Source organism: Triticum aestivum, chromosome 5B, assembly GCF_018294505.1.
Source record: "Triticum aestivum cultivar Chinese Spring chromosome 5B, IWGSC CS RefSeq v2.1, whole genome shotgun sequence".
In the NCBI taxonomy this organism is placed as follows: domain Eukaryota; kingdom Viridiplantae; phylum Streptophyta; class Magnoliopsida; order Poales; family Poaceae; genus Triticum; species Triticum aestivum.
The window spans coordinates 706,032,296-706,051,081 of record NC_057807.1 but is presented as its reverse complement, the minus strand read 5'-3'; the positions used below and the strand labels follow the sequence as shown (position 1 = coordinate 706,051,081).

General features: G+C 41.9%; 1 protein-coding gene across 7 annotated transcripts; it reads right to left on the bottom strand.

Annotated features, from left to right (window-relative positions):
• Positions 1-10,293: 10,293 nt before the first annotated feature.
• On the bottom strand, positions 10,294-16,902 carry LOC123114412 (F-box/FBD/LRR-repeat protein At1g13570). Of its 7 annotated transcripts, XM_044535871.1 has the most exons (9): positions 16,737-16,902; positions 16,030-16,389; positions 15,050-15,910; positions 14,821-14,964; positions 13,458-14,406; positions 12,896-13,003; positions 11,508-12,282; positions 11,191-11,284; positions 10,301-10,532 (listed from the first exon to the last, which is right to left on the bottom strand). In XM_044535871.1, exons 2-5 carry the CDS (start codon positions 16,381-16,383, stop codon positions 14,092-14,094), a joined length of 1,674 nt encoding a protein of 557 aa, XP_044391806.1. In that variant the 5' UTR covers positions 16,384-16,389; positions 16,737-16,902; the 3' UTR covers positions 10,301-10,532; positions 11,191-11,284; positions 11,508-12,282; positions 12,896-13,003; positions 13,458-14,091. The 7 variants fall into 7 exon arrangements, with proteins under 7 accessions (XP_044391807.1, XP_044391804.1, XP_044391802.1 ...); XM_044535869.1 differs by having other exon boundaries at positions 10,296-10,532; positions 10,673-12,282; XM_044535868.1 differs by having other exon boundaries at positions 10,297-11,284.
• Between the last annotated feature and the right edge of the window lie 1,884 nt (positions 16,903-18,786).

Sequence of the window (18,786 nt, the reverse complement as noted above, 5' to 3'; positions counted from 1 at the left end):
GTTTTATTTCCTCCCACCTCCTACGGGTTTTATTATCCATTGGTTTATTTTCACTCCACTCTTTTTCTTTCAAAAATTAGCACTTTCCTAACATATAAAAGATAACGGATCTAACTTTCCTAACTTATTCAAATCAACCGATCTCCCTCATTAATGCAATTTGCTTTAGGAAATAAATAATATATTTTCAGGAAACAAATAATGGATTTAAAGGAAATTAACAAGTAAACCATAACAAATAATCTCTACTCCTAATGGAGCAGTTGGTAGCTTGATACTCCGGTTTTATTTTTGTCCGGTTTTATTTCCTCCCAGCTCCCACGGGTTTTCTTATCCATTAGTTTATTTTCACTCCACTCTTTTTCTTTCAGAAATTAGCACTTTCCGGACATATAAAAGATAACGGATCTAACTTTCCTAACTTATTCAAATCAACTGATCTCCCTCATTAATGAAATTTGTTTTAGGAAATAAATAATATATTTTCAAGAAAAAAATAACGGATTTTAAGAAAATTAACAAGTAAACCATGACAAATAATCTCTACTCCTAATGGAGCAGTTGGTAGCCTCATACTCCGGTTCTATTTTTGTTCGGTTTTATTTCCTCCCAGCTCCCACGGGTTTTCTTATCCATTAGTTTGTTTTCACTCCACTCTTTTTCTTTCAAAAATTAGCACTTTCCGGACATATAAAAGATAGCAGATCTAACTTTCCTAACTTATTCAAATCAACTGATCTCCCTCATTAATGCAATTTGCTTTAGGAAATAAATAATATATTTTCAGGAAAAAACTAACGGATTTTAAGAAAACTAACAAGTAAACCATGACAAATAATCTCTACTCCTAATGGAGCAGTTGGTAGCTTGATACTCCGGTTTTATTTTTGTTCGGTTTTATTTCCTCCCAGCTCCCACGGGTTTTCTTATCCATTAGTTTATTTTCACTCCACTCTTTTTCTTTCAAAAATTAGCACTTTCCGGACATATAAAAGATAACAGATCTAACTTTCCTAACTTATTCAAATCAACTGATCTCCCTCATTAATGAAATTTGCTTTAGGAAAAAAATAATATATTTTCAGGAAAAAACTAACGGATTTTAAGAAAACTAACAAGTAAACCATGACAAATAATCTCTACTCCTAATGGAGCAGTTGGTAGCTTGATACTCCGGTTTTATTTTTGTCCAGTTTTATTTCCTCCCAGCTCCCACGGCTTTTCTTATCCATTAGTTTATTTTCACTCCACTCCTTTTCTTTCAAAAATTAGCACTTTCCGGACATATAAAAGATAACGGATCTAACTTTCCTAACTTATTCAAATCAACCGATCTCCCTCATTAATGAAATTTGCTTTAGGAAATAAATAATATATTTTCAGGAAAAAATAACTGATTTTAAGAAAATTAACAAGTAAACCATGACAAATAATCTCTACTCCTAATGGAGCAGTTGGTAGCTTGATACTCCGGTTTTATTTTTGTCCGGTTTTATTTCCTCCCAGCTCCCACGGGTTTTCTTATCCATTAGTTTATTTTCACTCCACTCTTTTTCTTTCAAAAATTAGCACTTTCCGGACATATAAAAGATAACGGATCTAACTTTCCTAACTTATTCAAATTAACTGATCTCCCTCGTTAATGAAATTTGCTTTAGGAAATAAATAATATATTTTCAGGAAAAAAAATAACGGATTTTAAGAAAACTAACAAGTAAACCATGACAAATAATCTCTACTCCTAATGGAGCAGTTGGTAGCTTGATACTCCGGTTTTATTTTCGTTCGGTTTTATTTCCTCCCACCTCTTACGGGTTTTCTTATCCATTGGTTCATTTTCACTCCACTCTTGTTCTTTCAAAAATTAGCACTTTCCTGACATATAAAAGATAACGGATCTAACTATCCTAACTAATTTAAATCAACTGATCTCCCTCATTAATAAAATTTGCTTCAGGAAATAAATAATATATTTTCAGGAAACAAATAATGGATTTTAAGGAAATTAACAAGTAAACCATGACAAATAATCTCTACTCCTAATAGAGCAGTTCTTAGCTTGATACTCCGGTTTTATTTCATCCCAGCTCCCACGGGTTTTCTTATCCATTGGTTTATTTTTACTCCACTCTTTTTCTTTCAAAAATTAGCACTTTCCTAACATATAAAAGATAACGGATCTAACTTTCCTAACTTATTCAAATCAACAAGTAAACCATGACAAATAATCTCTACTCCTAATGGAGCAGTTGGTAGCTTGATACTCCGGTTTTATTTTTGTCCGGTTTTATTTCCTCTCAGCTCCCATGGGTTTTCTTATCCATTGGTTTATTTTCATTCCACTCTTTTTCTTTCAAAAATTAGCACTTTCCTGACATATAAAAGATAACGGATTTAACTTTCCTAACTTATTCAAATCAACCGATCTCCCTCATTAATGAAATTTGCTTTAGGAAATAAATAATATATTTTCAGGAAAAAAATAACTGATTTTAAGAAAATTTACAAGTAAACCATGACAAATAATCTCTACTCCTAATGGAGTAGTTGGTAGCTTGATACTCCGGTTTTATTTTTGTCCGGTTTTATTTCCTCCCACCTACGGGTTTTATTATCCATTGGTTTATTTTCACTCCACTCTTTTTCTTTCAAAAATTAGCACTTTCCTAACATATAAAAGATAACGGATCTAACTTTCCTAACTTATTCAAATCAACAAATAACGGATTTTAAGAATACGTTCTCCTGGTGGCTGGTGGATGGAGGCATGGCTCCGGTCCTACGGATCGGTTTTTGGGGTCCTTCTACATGGATCTGGCCTCCTGTGATGGTGGTGGCGAGGAGCATGGTGACGTGATACTATGGGCATGTTCGGCAATCCACCTTCTCCGTGAAATTCGAGGATCAGCGGAGCACCTGTTCTCCCGCTCCGCAATTTTTAATTTCAACTCCGCCAGCTCCGGGACCAAGAGTGTGGAGCGGTGGGATGCCGAACATGCCTTAAATATAGTAGATGAATCTCAAGCTGAGTTTAATTGCAACCATTTAGAAGAATAAAGAAAATTACTGCATTTCATAACTGATTTTTGTCTCTCTTTTTATTTTGTTTCTTTTTTTATTTATACCTTTCTTTATCTTTAGTTTTATCTAATTAATTGATAGTATCTACCGGCTTGAACTTGAATTTGATTGCCTTCCATACTTCACAAGTTGTGGCTAGTTCAAAACTCCATTTGAGCATGATCACGCCCTTCTTACGAGCGTGTACACAGGCTTTTAAAGCCACTCAATTAGCTGTTGCACCAGGTGCATTTCCTCCCATTAGGATGGAGCACATGTTCGGAAGTTCTGTAAGGGATCACACACGGGGAATTTATTCAAGTTGGGGCTCTCGACATGGAGGTAATACCCTTCTCTTGCTTTTCCTTTGATTGATTATAGGAAAACGCCTCGCGTGATTCATGGGGATGTTGCTACCGAGAGTATGACTAGATGTCAGATGCCTCAAACTACTGTGTGGCCTCACCTTATAAAGGGGGACAAGACCTAGGGTTACACATCTTACTAACCGACCTGGAGTCTTAATCTGACGAGGAGCCCCTGACTTGTACACTCCTTCTAGAAGGAGAGCTCCCTACGCGGCTAAAGGCCTTGGGAACACCTAGGCCTATTGGGCCCTGAGGCCAACCTATAATATAGATTCCCGACCAACGCCCCCCCCCCCCCAATGCTATACACCGTTTGTAGCCGAACAATGAAATCTTGATGAGCTCCGTTTCTATCTTTTGTACCTAGTTGTAGCACCCAAACATTTCTCCCGTAGTCCATTGAATGATCCGGCCTCTGTAGCTCTGATTCAAATGAGTTGGACACTTTTTTTCTTGAGAAACTAAACAAGCCGGACACTGATAAGGGTTTCGATGATCAAGCTACCCAGCCGTCTGGGCCAGGTCATAGTCTTGTCCTAACTAGGCATCTGTACTCAAGAAGATCTAGTCCCACCAAAGGCATTGTTCTGTCGCTATCGCTGGGCCTCGCTTCATGTGCCCATGATCCGCGCCATAGCTTCCAGTATACCCAAGTATCCTTCCTGTCTGCCTTAGGAGGTGTGAAAGCACCATAGCAAGACCCTAGAGATCCCATGCTAGAGGCTGAAGGAGAGCGAACCAGACATGGGTCATATTCATCTCCTCCGGGTGAGTCCATCCTTGCATATGATCTGTCACTACGATTAGGATAGCGGCGAGAGAGGGGGCATCAGTTATGACGGCGGAAGATTGACGGAGATTTTGAATTTTCGGGATTTTGTGTGGGGTTTGGGGGGTTAATATAGTAATTAGATTAGAGTGAAATTAGGTGGTTGCTTTCCCAAATCCAATTCCATTTGTTCAAGACTCATCCCAAATTCATCCAAAAAATTCATTGTTCTGTCTAAAATTCAGAATTCAAAACCAGGGCGACAAGTTTAATTCCAACATTTTTTAAGCAATGCCTACCGCTGCTCTACATTTTCCCCTAATTTCCTTTCGCCGACACACCCATGTCCGTGATCCTCGAACCACTTTCTTCGCTCCGACACGGCCAACTTGCTGCTAAACCGTGTCAAGCTACGATGCCTCTCTCTTAGAGCTAGTCAGGCGTGTGCTTCTGCAATGTTGTCCTCATCAAGTCCTAGATTTGGAAGGACGCTGCCAGGCTCCTCTCTATGCAGATGAAGCATTCGTCCTCTGCATGCAAAAATCAAAATGGTCAAGAACTGAATAGCAGATAGTTTATTTTTTTTCTTTTTTTGCAAGTGAATGGCAGATCGTTTCTAGAAGAACAATGGATGTCCAAGACGCATCATCGACACATAACCATACCAGACATCACCCATGGGTCAAAGAAGTTATCAAGCCGCGTTCAGAATGCCCACCCTTTTGGGTCTGGTGGCACTAAAAGTAAACTCCAAAAATGTTTTTGTGGTGTGGAAGTACTCGAATGGTTATTTTGATCCTGAAGAGAAATATGTCTCTTACAGGTGCTTTATTTATCTCGCTGACATAATACAAAATTGTAACTTAGCTATTCTAGCCCACCATCTTTTCCGCTCTTCAAAAGGCTTGATTTATTTAGGTGACTATCCTTTTTAATTAATTTTCAAATCATAATACCAAGATGTAAGTCCAAACACAAACAAGCCTTTTCCTTCTTGTCAACAAGGATATTGATGGACCTCGCAAAAAGGAAAAACAAGAATATCCATGGGGACATGTACAGGGTCTCATTGCCATTCGGACATTTTAGGCGCAAGGAAACGGGGTCGTTACGCTTCCCCGAGGAACACCACCAACAACAACACACCCCAAGGCAACACACTCAAGGGTTATGAGGCTGAGTTCGCCCAGGTTTTCGAGCTCATCTGAGCCAACAGTGGCAGATGATTGCCTCAAGTTCTTTTTTCTTTTTGAAACACATATCTACTCTTTTATCAATGCACACGGTACATTTTTCATATACTTGTGGAAGACTTTTTTGATACGGGTTGAACATTTTTCAAATACATAGTGAACATTCATCTAAATACATGCTTTGAACCTTTCTTCGAGTACATATTCAAAAAAATCAAATACACGTTGAGCATACTTTTACATTGTATTTGTATATACATTTTCAAAAATATACAAACATATTTTAAAATGCATGAACATTTTTGTAAATTTGACACACATTGTTTTTGAATGTTACAAATTTTTAAACTACACGGACATTTTTCTCATATTGTATAAACACTTTTCAAATATTTCATAAGCAAATTTTGGAAATGCTTGAACATTAAAAAAAAAGTCACATAGATGTTTTAATAGTATCAACATTTTTAAAAGTTGCACGACCATTTTTATGCATTGTGATAACATTTTTAAATGTGTGATGGATGTTTTCAGTAAATTATTTCTTGAAATTTATAATATTTTCAAAATGTAAACAAAGGAAAAAAAAATAAGAAAAAAATGAACCTAACACTATAGGGCCGGCCAACTTACACTCACTTGAAGCGATGCTATTCTCCATATGGCCACAAGCGATATATAGGATTGCCCAAGTAGCACAACGGCCTTGTTGGGTGTCATGGGATGTTATGACGCTTCCAAAAAAATGGGAGGCCTTCAGATATTGTATATTAAAAAAATTCAATGTATATAAAAAAATTGTTCATTGTATATTATACAATAGTATTCAGTGTGTATTTATAGAATAATATTCAGTGTGTATTTTCGAAAAATATCACATAATATAAAATGTTCAATATATATATAAACATCACCATATATTTTTAAAATGTTCATCTAAAACTAAAAAAGGTGTTCATATATTATAGTTCAGTATAAATGATTTTCAGTGTGTATAACAAATTGTTCGTATATTATACAATAATGTTCAGTATGTATTTATAAAATAATTTTCAGTATGTATTTACAAAAATATCGCATAATAAATAGTTCAGTCTAAATTTAAAATATGTCGAGTACTGGGAAAACGCTCACCGTTTACTACAAAACCTATATAAAAAGGAAATGTGCGTAAATATAAAATGGAAAACCCGAAGAATACCAAAGATCTAAAAGCTAAAAGAAAATTTAAAATGATTTTACACAATAATTTTTTAATACACGTCGAACCTTTTTTGAAATGTGGCCCCTGACTAGTGGGTCCCACCCATCCGTTTCAGCGTCAATACATGTACATTTCAAAAAAGGTTCGACATGTATTAAAAATTTATTGTGTAAAATCATGTTTAATTTTCTTTTTTCTTTTTAGATCTTGGGTATTCGATGAAACAGTTGCTGAACATAGTTGTCCCGCAACAAGAAATACAAAAAAAAAACGCATTAAAAAAATGAAACAGTTGTCCCGCAACAAAAATGGTTTTGACATTTTTATAAAAATCTTTGAGCATCGAATCTATCGAACGAAGTGGCGTAGCGCAGTGGTCACCGCGCTTTTCCCTCAGGCCTTGTTCGGTTGTGTATGAATCCGAGTGGATTGAAGGGGTTTGAGGGGGATTTAAACCTCTTCTAAGTCAAAATACGAACCAATCCTTGCCAATCCCCTCCAATCCTCTTGGGGAGAGGATTAACCGAACAAAGCCTCAGGTAGTGCGTTGCGGGTTCGAATCCTCGCGGGCGCGCGTAATGTATTTTTACTGGTTTTGAGCTTTTTCCGCAAAAGAGGCCCTTTGTGTGATTAAATATAAAGCGAGGGGTCTTTCTATGAAAGAAAATGCCATGTCAGCCCCTGACAGGCGGGCCCTGCTGTCAGTTTCCCGTCAATGCGTGTTTTATAGGTCGTTTAGTCCGTTCCACAACGCCTCGCCCCAAAGTTGGTACTGACACGTAAAAAATACCAAACTTGGTACCAATCTGCTTTCAATGCTCCAATTGTGGTACTTCTGTGCAATTAACTCGATTTTTAATTTGGCACTTTCTCTCTCGCCAAGCATGTCGGATGTTGCAAGAAACTTTTTCTTTTAGTGCTAGAATCCTAAAAGCAACATATTTCCCAAAAGCATCGTTATTTGAGGCGGAATTGGGCTCACATCCCTCTCAAATCTGGAGATTAATTTCAGATGGGAGAGACATTTTGGCCGAAGGAGTACAAGGATTGGAGACGGAGCACCAACAAACATTGGGCCACAAAACTACATTCGCAGGGACAACATAATGAGGTCGTTATCTTCTTTGATTTAACACCCGCTGCAACTTGTATCGAAACTCATCGACGACACCTCAGCTACTTGGCGATAGGAGTTGGTCTGGTCAGTTTTTCTTCCCTTTGATGATGAAGCTATCTTACAAATCCCCTTGTGCACACGACATGTAAACGATTTCTAGGCTTGGAGTGCAAACCGAAAGGGCTTATTTCGATGAGTTTGGCATATAATATGACAATTAAGGTAAAGATAAGAGATGAGAATTGGCTCAATGTACGGGAAAGATCATTAGATAGCGCGACATAGCCCAGCGGGTGGTCGTCCCTTAGGAATATCATGATCCCAGCCAAAATTAAGGTGTTCCTGTGGTATCTGGCTCAACACTCCTTAGAACACATGGCGACAACGACCATCTGCTCATTCTACAGCATGGAGGATACATGGAGGCATGCATTGTTGAGTTTTAATATGGCCAGGAGTATATGGGCACTTTATTCAGAACTCATGGTTAAGCATATGTTTCCGAAAACATGAAAAAAAAAACAAAGAACTGGTTGAGTATGCCTGAGTCTTTGTCGCGGGAAGAGTTCACGTGGATGGTGGTCAAGCTGTAGTGCAGTTTGGAGTTCACGGAGAAAGTTATCTATGTGAAAATATGCCCAATGAATGGGGAGATTTTTAGAAATTCATCAAACTCTAAAGAAAGTCTTCAGTTCAAAATATGCCGGTAGGAAAGAGCAGGTCGAGCCGAATCAGGCCGCGCGAATCTCAAAGCTCCCTGCCGAGGACGAAAGCTCGGTACCAAGTCAAACGACTCGCCAACGGGCTCCCCAAAATCCCCAAATCAATTCCGTAACCGCTCGCCAACCAACCAACGGCCAACGCAACTCCGGCCACAGCCATGGCGCAGCGCTCTCTGCTGCTCTTCCTCCGCGGCGCGCTCCGCCTGCTTCACCGCCGCCGCCGCCGCCTCGCCCAGCCGCCGGCGGGCCTCCGCGAGCTCGCGCGCCTTCTCCTCCCGCTCCTCCCGCGTCCGCGCGCCGCCGCTTCCGAGGCCTCCACGGCCAGCAGCAGCATCGCCGCGCTGCTCCTCTCCGCGGGGATCCGGCGCCTCCCGCGCGACCTTCTGCTCGCCGTCGATGGGGCGGAGGGCCGCGGCGACCTGGACGACGAGGCCGCCCGGCAGCTGGTACTAGGCGTCGTGCTCGCCAGACTTGGCGCAGGGCGCGCTCCGGTCCACGCGGAAGCGGCGGGCGGAGAAGCCGCGCTGGCACCGCCGGCCAACCCCATCGACGACTTCTACCACGACGCGGTGGCGGGGGCCATCCTTGTCTTCGTCCACGCCCTCCTCCGCCTCGCGCCACCGCCAGCGGGCCCGGCCGAGCAGGCCGCGTCCGAGGCCGCCACGGCCACCTGCAGCATCATCGCGCTGCTCCTCGCCTTCGACGGGGTCCTCGATCTCGGTGACCCACGCGCCGGGAGGCTTCTCATCTGCGTCTTCCTCGCCTGGGTGCGCGCGAGGCACGCGCCCGTCCACGCGGCCGCGGTGCCCGGAGAAGCTGCGCTGGCCCCCGATGATGCCCCGCAGAACACCGATGAGGACCCTGATGATGCCCCGCAGAACGCCGACGAGGACCCCGGTGATGCCCCGCAGAAGGCCGACGAGGACCCCCGTGATGCCCTGCAGAACGCCTACGAGGACCCCGATGATGCCCTGCAGAACGCCGACGAGGACCCGATTGACAGCCCGCAAGCCCAACGAGGAGGAGAAAACGGCGACCGTCATCGTGTCGACTATCCGGGAGGCCTGTACACCTCTGGGACAAGGGCGGCAGCATCATGGTGGACGTGCCGGCCCACCTCCAGTACCTCAGCTCACGAGGTGCGACACCTGCTGCCCTGCGACGAGGTCCCGTCCTCAACCTCATCCTCACCAGCACCGGCGGGCAATGGCGCTGCTGATTCTCGCATGCTTAGTTGCAATTTCATATTGAGCTGCTGCAGAACCTGAACCAAGATGACTTGTTGTTGCTTAGTTGCAATTTCATATTGAACTGTTGTAGAAACTTGTTTTGCTCTGTTTCCTGGTTGCAGTGTTGCAGTTTCAGCTGCAGAAACTGAACCAAAGCTGGTTTGTTGCTTAGTTTCAGACTCAGTTTCATATTGCTGCATGCAGAAACTGAACCAAAGCTGGTGTGTAGCGGCTTGGTGTCGAATCATGTTGCTGCATGCATAAACTCAACTGAATCAAATTGGTCTGTTGCTTACTTTCGATCCGAGTGAACTGGACCAAATTGATTGTTGCTTTTAGTTTCAAAATCTGTCGTTGTGATCACGGGTCTTTGTTATGCGTCATTTTGTTTCTCGGAACCGTATGAGATCTTTATGTCAAAAGCACTGTCCTTATGATTGTTGTTTTGCGTTTCTCGAAACAGTATTATATCTTTGTGTCGAAAACAAGTACAAAACCACTCTAGGTATACAGCAGTCCTGAATCATGCCCTGCCGATTCCGTTTTCAGTACTTAGCCTCCATCAAAAGAAACAGGGTATTCTTTCATATGCTGGAAATTGGATACCTTGATGTCCATTAAAAGCACTTTTGCATTCAGGTAGATCATACACAGAACAACGCACATCCGATCAAGTGGAACATAATATAAGTCATCATCTATTTCACGGTGAGAAGCGAGCTATCAAATATCCACTGTCAAGTTGATGGAAGGCTCCTCAAACACCCCGCTCAACCTCATTCGACAACCTGCGACTGCTGCACGGAATCCTTCAGAACATCGGTGATCAACTTACTGTACCTCTCAGCCGCCTTCTTTTCCATGCAAGTCCTGATAACAGGAGGCCGAGAAATGTTAAGCCGCTTAGTGTACAATATCATCACTTCCCTTATTATGATGGTGTACATGTTATTAAAATAGCAAAAACCTGACATAATTCGATAACACCATTACATATTAATTTTCCTCACCTTCAGCATGTTCCATGTCTTACAACCTACTCCCTCTGTACCGTAATAGTTGTCGCCGGGGGGATTCTCCGACCAGGTGAAAAGCTAGGAAAGTACAGAACTACCCCTAATCTGAAATCATCATCTTCCTCCATCAACCCCTCCGCCAGGCCCCTCCTTGTCGCCAGGGGCGGAGCTGGAGCAAATGTTACCCGATGCACCACTTTAACTAAGGAGTAAAATTTTCAAGCAGCGATGCATTGAATAAGAGTTTGTTTCACAGCTTCTAGCACATTTTATCGGATGTAATAGAAGGCAGTGAGTAAAAACAGAATGTAGCTATCAAAATGTTTACTATAATGCTAAAAAAAGGGGCAAAATTACTTGAAAAGGTTCTCTTGCATTTGGAAATTCCAGAATACATCCTCCGACAGCAGGGCACAATAATGTACAAGATAAAAACGGAATTAAACTTTCTAGTAGAACATAATAAAATGTCCAAATGAAAGTATTTAAATGGCTAAAAAATTGGAAATTACCTTTAGTACGTTTGATCAATTTTCTCTTGCCCGGATGATATTGAATCTCCTCTTCCCTATTTATGTGTTCCGGAACATCCTGTGCTGATGCTTTCTTTTGAGAATAAATGAAATATAACCTAATTAGAAGTTATAGTATTTGTATTTGACAATGAATGAAATATAACCTAATTAGAATTCAGAAGTTATAACCCTAGAAAATGTATGATGCTTTGTCAAAACATAGTGGTTTATTCTATTTGTTACTAGTTTATACATAACGGACTAATCATTGCAGTTTGTAAACGAAATTAGGAACGGCAAGATAAAGGTGTTACCATTGTGGCCTTTGATACGCATGGAAACGAAGATTCAAGATCGGAAAGGTTGCCAAATTACGGAGCGTTGGACCGGCCGACGGCGTGCGGCGTCGTTCGCGTGCATCGCGTCATCACCAGAGGACTCGGGGTCCGTAGCCTGCGGCCGTGCGGCGGCCGTCGGCCGGTGCCCTGCCGCCGCCGCCTGTGTACGCAAGGGCGAGCGTATGGAGGGGCCGGATCTGTACGCCACAGACCTGATCGATGGATGGATTTTTTTTTAGTTTTTTTATAAGTGGAGGAAGTTGGATCGATTAGGCTACGAGAGGGGGAGGTGCGTATGCTCGCGTTTTCCGCACTGGCCCAACACGGTAACGCAGCAGGCCGGAGGAGTGGCTGAATAGGGCCGACCCTGATGCACTGCTCTTGGGCCAACCTGATGCACTGGGCCTTCGTAATTGATAAGTACTACTAGCAAATATTTGGACCCGTATTCCTGTGCATACGGGACGGCCCAATGGGCTCCGCCCCTGCTTGTCGCCCCTGCTCCACCCCTCCTTGTCGCCCCTGCTCCACCCCTCCGCCAGGCTCCTCCTCGTCGCCCATCCATCACCTGCCCCAAGCGCTACCAGATCCATCACCACGTTGAGCAGCAGATCATCAGCACGCCCCGGGAGAAGCAGCAGCACCTTGTTGAGCAGCAGATCATCAGCATCATCTCCGGTTGGATCAGTGCAGCAGAGCATCAGGTCGTCGCTATGAATTGACCAGCAACATCTCCGGTTGATCATCAGATCTTGCAGCGAGCATGAGCATGTGTTAACAGGATCATAGGCATGTGTATGAGTAAAATGACAGAGCACATTAGATTGTGTGTAACAGAATCTAAAGAAGATGTCACAGTAGATGTACTGAAAAATGAGTACAGTAGACATCACCATTTGTAACTACAGTACTCCTTTCATTTGTTTGAAATTTTCAGTAGATGTCACAGTAGCATGATGAAATTTTCAGTTAAAACCATTTGTTTGAAAAAGGAGTACAGAATTTGTTTGTAACCATTGACAGAGAAGTAGTTTCAGAAAAACTTAACTGAAAGCACTAGCATTTGTTAGCATTATCATTTGATCATTAGCATTATCATTACAAACACTAGCATTTTAATGTTCCAAGTAGAAATCCAAGCTAAATACAAGAAAAACCATTAGAAACGACGCAAGTTCATCAAATTATTGCTAATGCTACTAGACTAGTACTCCAGCCATGTGTACTAGACTAGTACTTCTGCAAGCAATGGCAGGCAGCAATTTCCATGCATGAAAAGGGAAAGAAGTACTCATACATTGAGAGAGAGAGAGAGAGAGAGAGAGAGAGAGAGAGAGAGAGAGAGAGAGAGAGAGAGAGCTCACCAGCCTTTGCAGGGACAGCACTCCAGCAGCCAACGCCATGCTTGAGGATGTAGTCCCTCAGTCTCTAGTCCTCCTCAGGATACCATAGCCCCTTCCTGAAAAAGTTAACTGAAAACACTAGCATTTGTTAGCATTATCATTTCAGTTAAATTTAATTGAAAATTAGTGCAAGGGATTCATTAACTGAAAATATTTGTTAGCGTTATCATTTGATCATATTCAGTTAAAGTTAACTGAATATTTTCATTTAACTGTTTTTTTTTCAGTTAACTTTAACTGAAACTGAAAATTTTCAGTTAAAGTTACTCCAAGCAAAAGTCCTACAATAAATTACTCCAAGCTACTCCATTTTAAGCACAGAATCAAGTGCACAGAGTTAAGCAATATTACTCTGCATCAGTTAACAAGTTTCAGTTAACTCCACATCAGCAACTCAAGTTTCAGTTAACAAGACCAATATTACTATCTTGTATTTCTATGACATGGAAATCATACAAAATGTATCAGTTTAAGATTCAATTCAACGGATACACTAGGAAAAATGACGTAAATTAAAAATTACCTTAAGTCCAGGAGCAGCAGCTCAGCTCTGCAGCTGCGTGCTTGCCTGAGTAGGTAAGCAGCAAGCTCGAGCAGCGGAGGCAGCTGCTGGCGCCCGATGCACAGGCCAGCAGGAGCTAGCAGAGGAGAGCACAGCCGGTAACCAGAGGAACAACAGCCGGTAAACCAAGAGGAATAAAAATAGAAGAATTATACAGAAGCAAGCAGTTACTCGTTAGGCGGGAATGCTTTGGACGATCGGATAACACCCAGCGCCACACCTGGTAGCACGGGGGAGACAGCGAGGTGAAAAAAAACTAAAACAACTAGGGCTGCGTGCCTGCTAAAAAAGAGAAGGCCCCATGTGTCCATACATGTCATGCAGGGAGGAAGCATATACGTCATCCAAAATGGGGTGAAAACGTGGAACTCCGAGGTTAATAGAGTTGTACGCAACGAGTACTGTAGTGGAGGGCAAACAGCGCATTTATGCAAAGGGAAGCATGTTCATTTCATCAATATTATAATGGACCGTGCAAAACCAAATCACAATGCACATAGTAGTGACCAATGCAGACATGTTTAAAGATGCCACCGCATTGGATTTTCAATCCCTAGATAGAGATACAATGTACATCCCTATACCAACAAATCCCTTAAAGTAATATTAGGGTGCACTTGGACGAAATCTTCCCTTCGAGATACCTTCTAGCAGTTCTATGGACTACGTCAACAACCGTTTTCGTGTCTCTTTCATGGCCTTCTAGGGGATATTTGTCTGAATGATCTATACTTAAAATCTCTAGTGCAGGGGAATTTTCCACCATGTGTGAAAGGAACTCAACTTGACCGATGCATGCTTTAAATCCTGCAACATACAAACTCTTTAAGTTGTTGAACAGACGCTCCGGTAGCTTCGTGATAGGTTCATCAGATTCTTGTATCGAATGCACATAACTAGGGAAACGAAACTGCAAGTTTAAACCAAAAACCATGGTCAAAAAAAAAATAGTTTGAACAAAAAATGAAGTATGATGCGAAGGATTGTGACTATTACTGAAAGTCAAGAACATAATGTGAGTACGTGAGCAAGTCTCAAACAGACTTTTGTCAAATTGTCATTTTATTTCATGAAAGATTCACATTGAACAAAAAACTAGTGCCTTCCAAACAAAGAGAGTGGTAAAACGAACAAGTATAGCAGCCTATATCCATCCATCAGTTCCAGGACAGCATATGCAATAAAAGAAACGGTCCAGCACAGTACTTCTCATCACATGTTATACTCGAACGCGCCTCTAAGTTGACAGCATGATAGTTGGCATGGTCCAAAAACGAGACATCCAATGCGTTGAAAGAAGCTGTAATGCAATATGAGTACTTACGTGCAGCTCTAACTTCCTGATGAAAGGAGCAGACCTCACAAAAGAGACCAAAGATAATATATTGAATTCTTCGATATAAACCAACCTCAATTGTAAATACGTCATCTTGGAAAACTTGCATCGGTAATGCATCAAAAAGGGAATCTGAAAGATAGATAACCAAAGGTCAGGATCAGTCATGTGATATTATAGGATAATTCATGACTTAAAGGATGGTGTACGAGCGAACCTTTGGAGGTTCACAGGCTGTATCGAGGGTCAGATGTTGCACATTTATAAGCACATTAGCAAGAACAGTAATAGTGTGCTCGAGCGTGTCTCTATAATACCATATGTTTGCACATTTCAGTTCCGATGAATTACTGAGGTCAATAGGCACCGCTACTCCTCTGTATTCGAAGGTTGCAAGGTTCTCGGCAAGGAATTCTATATTTGTTATATCGCAGGAAGCAATTTTCAAGTATAGCAGGTGAGGCAGAGGGCCGTTAACCTTTAGTTCCCCATTGAGATGGCATCTAACAATACTCAGCCACTCTAGGTTACAGCAGTTTGACAACATATGTTGAATATCCTTCCCACTGACATTCACTAAGTTCAGATCAAGCTTCCTTAGGTTAGGGAAACCACTAAAATGAATTGGTGGCTGGAAATCTACAAAGCTAAGATGAAGTTTCTGTAGACGGCATATACTGTCGTTGTCTAAAAGCTCAAATGGGAATTTGTACCGATCATCACGACCTGGAGGTTGACGCTGTTCTGGTGCTAAATCAAAAACTAGTGCCTTTGTCTGCGATGATACAACAAAACGAACCCAGTTATCAAGATGTTCAACCAACATACAGTTGAACTCAATTTTGATAGCAAGCTCTTGCACCAACTTGCCACGGTACTGTTCCAAGACCCTATTAACAATGCGAGTGAACATTAGAGTATACACTCTTTTCTCATAATTGTTTTTGCCACATACTGTATTTCCATCGAAACTCAATTTAGAACAAAGTATCCACAAGTATCTCCATTTCCTTGATACAGCACTGGTTCTTACAGCCTCTTCCAGAGGCAACTTTGAAAAAATTGTGCATAGCACGTCCTGCAGAATAGAAAATATATCGTAGAAATTAGTAATCTGCAATCAACAAACGAGCTGGAGCACAAGATTTTAGTGCAGTAATCAACAGGCGAGTTGGAGCACAAGATTTAGCGCAGTACCTCTGGAAGGTCTCCAAACAGATCAATCGCCGATTCCTTTGCATCAATTGGTGCGTGATGGATGTAGTCAGATATAACTCCACAGATGAGAATGCAGCACAGTTTACATCGAACTTCCCCTGTTATTCCCTTGGCATGGATTAGTCCGCAAAGCAGAATGCTCAGCAGTTGAAACTGGCTGTTGGCTATAGGCTTTTGACGGAACACTTCATTCTGTTGAATGTGCTCGGATAAAGCTCTGAAAGCCAGAATGCTCAACGCTTGGAGCTGATGGCCTGCTATTCTGCCGCTGCCTCGGTGGAGTTGCCCTGGATGGAATTGATCGGGCACTGTGAAGTTGAGCATGATCCCCATTCTGAACTGCAATGGGGCATGGAAAACCCAATTAAACCGGGCTCCTGCAGGTTGCTCATGGTAGCACTAGTATTATGGTAACAGAGCAAGTGGAGTGGAGCATCATTATTCATAAGAAATTAGTTGCACACAAGTAGAAACTAGTATTCATAAGAAATATCGACATAGTACCTCTGGAAGGTCTCCAAATAAATTTTCTCTAACAAATATTCATCAGAAATCAAGCCCCCACCACCACACACAAAAAAAAAAACTGTTTCCTTTGGTGGGGAGGGACATGGGCAGATCCAGATGTTGTGCGCCCAGAATATCTCGAGGGCAGCAATCATGGATGGATGGGAGCGTGCTCATACCTCAGAAACCAACCGGTGGCCGGAATTGCGGAGCCGGAAGGTCGAACGGGAACGGCGGAGGGGTTGGGCTGGTCGCCGCGGAAGAGGAGAAGAGGAGAAGAGGTCGAGCCGCGGTGGGTCGGTCGGTCGGACTGAGGAGAGTACGGCGAGGGCTTTTTTTAGCAGCTTATTATTGGTGTGGAATTAGGCACAATACGAAAAGAACTCCAAATTTGTGTCCACCTTAATTTCAAAGTCCTCCCTTTTTCGGGAGCTTCCTATAACGCTAATTGACGAGCGTTCGCTGAGAAGGAACCCCCAGCGAACTCCCTCGCGTCCGCTTGATTTGATTTGATTTGATTGAGATCAAATAATGTCCGTTTTCTAAAAAGACCGACTCCTCTAGAAAAGAATTGCCATGAGAAATTGTCACCTCTACAACTAAAATTGCCATAGAAGGCGTTTGCAGTAGCCACCCTCCCAGCGAACGTTCGTCTGATAAGAAGGTCATTTATTTAAAAATATGTCTGCTCTTTAAAAATATGTTTGCTACCTTCTAGTGATGTCCAAGAATTCTTGATCTCGTTGTAGACGAAGTGGTTTTATCTTCACTAGGCGCCCTCGGTACGGTTGAACCGCATCTCCGAGGGAGACTGACCAACGATGTGGGACTGTTGGACATTCACCTCCGTCTCATTGTGACAAAGACCAAGAGTTTGCCAGCGACATAGGAATCCTAGACGCAAAGGGTATATGTGTCATTATTTGGTCATTCTCGAACTTGGAGGTTCAAATCAAAATAAAAGAGCAGGAAATTAAACGGAGAACTAAATCATCGAGCAGGTGAAACAAAGATGATATGTGACGCTAGGAGTGCATGTGTTGCACTAAAATGGCAGTTGGAGCGTCGGATAGGTGGTGCTGAAAGATACAAGTGTGGGCCATGGAATGGCTAAGAAATGTAGAGCCTAGTAAGCATAAGAAATGTTGCCTTTGAGGCCATGATGAGACTTCCTATGATCTCAGGATGATCATAAGGAGATATTGAAATATTATTCAATCTCTTTATCTGCATGTTATTTATGCCTTGGTAATTAGAATTTTCATGTTTATATTTATGCCATATATTCCTTCGCTTATTGGTATATGTTATTTTTGGTTATCTTGTGGGTACTTATTAAGCACTCACTAGCTCGCTGTTGTGGCCGAAGAGAGGATTGATCTTCCTTCGGCTAGAAGGAACTGATCGAGAGCAATGCTAGGGAACAGTGATCCAACCAGATCCCTTTCGAATGGAGTCCAACCCAACCCTTGGTGCCCCACTTAAAGTCTTCTGTTGTAGTCTGATAAGTTATTTAGTTACTTATGTGAATGGTATATTAAGATTGCCATAAGAGCCTTGTGAAACATTGTAGTATGCATGTATGTGTTGTGATACTAGTTTGTGCCAGAGTGATTCCTGGGCTGACACATGTGACACTCCAATTTGTAAATTGGTGTGTGACACGTTGTAGGAAAGTCGTCAGCAACTTTGATGCTATATTCATGCGGTTGAACATCAACTCCAGGAGGAGGTTGGGTAGAGATTTTCAAATCCTTCGGTGGTGGTGTAATAGCAAACTTCACCATATTAAATTCAATGATGAATTGGTAGTTGAGCCAATCTTTAGCCCAACATTACGCAATCTCGTCTTTCTTTGGTCCAAATTTTCTACTTCTTCAGGTGTTTCATATCCACTCTTGATATCTTCAAGGATATCTTTGGTACTATTCTAAATTTTCTTCTTCCCACCCTTTCTGACATGTTTTGGCTGAGCTGAGGAACTTGGTTCTGATATTTTGTTCACAACTATAGGCTTGTTTAAAGACTGGTTGGATGATTCCTCAACAATAGTCGCCTAAGACATGTCAATTTGTTGTTTGAGATCTACAACAAACTGATTATAGCTTTCAGAACCGGATGCATCAGCAACATACATGGTATGTATGAAGAATTTAGATGCGAGGAAAGTAGATACGGTCACATGCTTAGCTAAGATTGAGTTTTGAAAAGAAAACTTTTTTGGAGAGG

Excerpts from the sequence above, each read along its gene's own strand:
- LOC123114412 (XM_044535867.1), bottom strand. The coding sequence starts at position 16,383 with ATGGGGATCATGCTCAACTTCACAGTGCCCGATCAATTCCATCCAGGG. Across the intron at positions 15,911-16,029 it reads TGTTTGGAGACCTTCCAGAG|GACGTGCTATGCACAATTTT; the intron begins GTACTGCGCTAA and ends TCTATTCTGCAG. Across the intron at positions 14,965-15,049 it reads CAGCCTGTGAACCTCCAAAG|ATTCCCTTTTTGATGCATTA; the intron begins GTTCGCTCGTAC and ends TCTATCTTTCAG.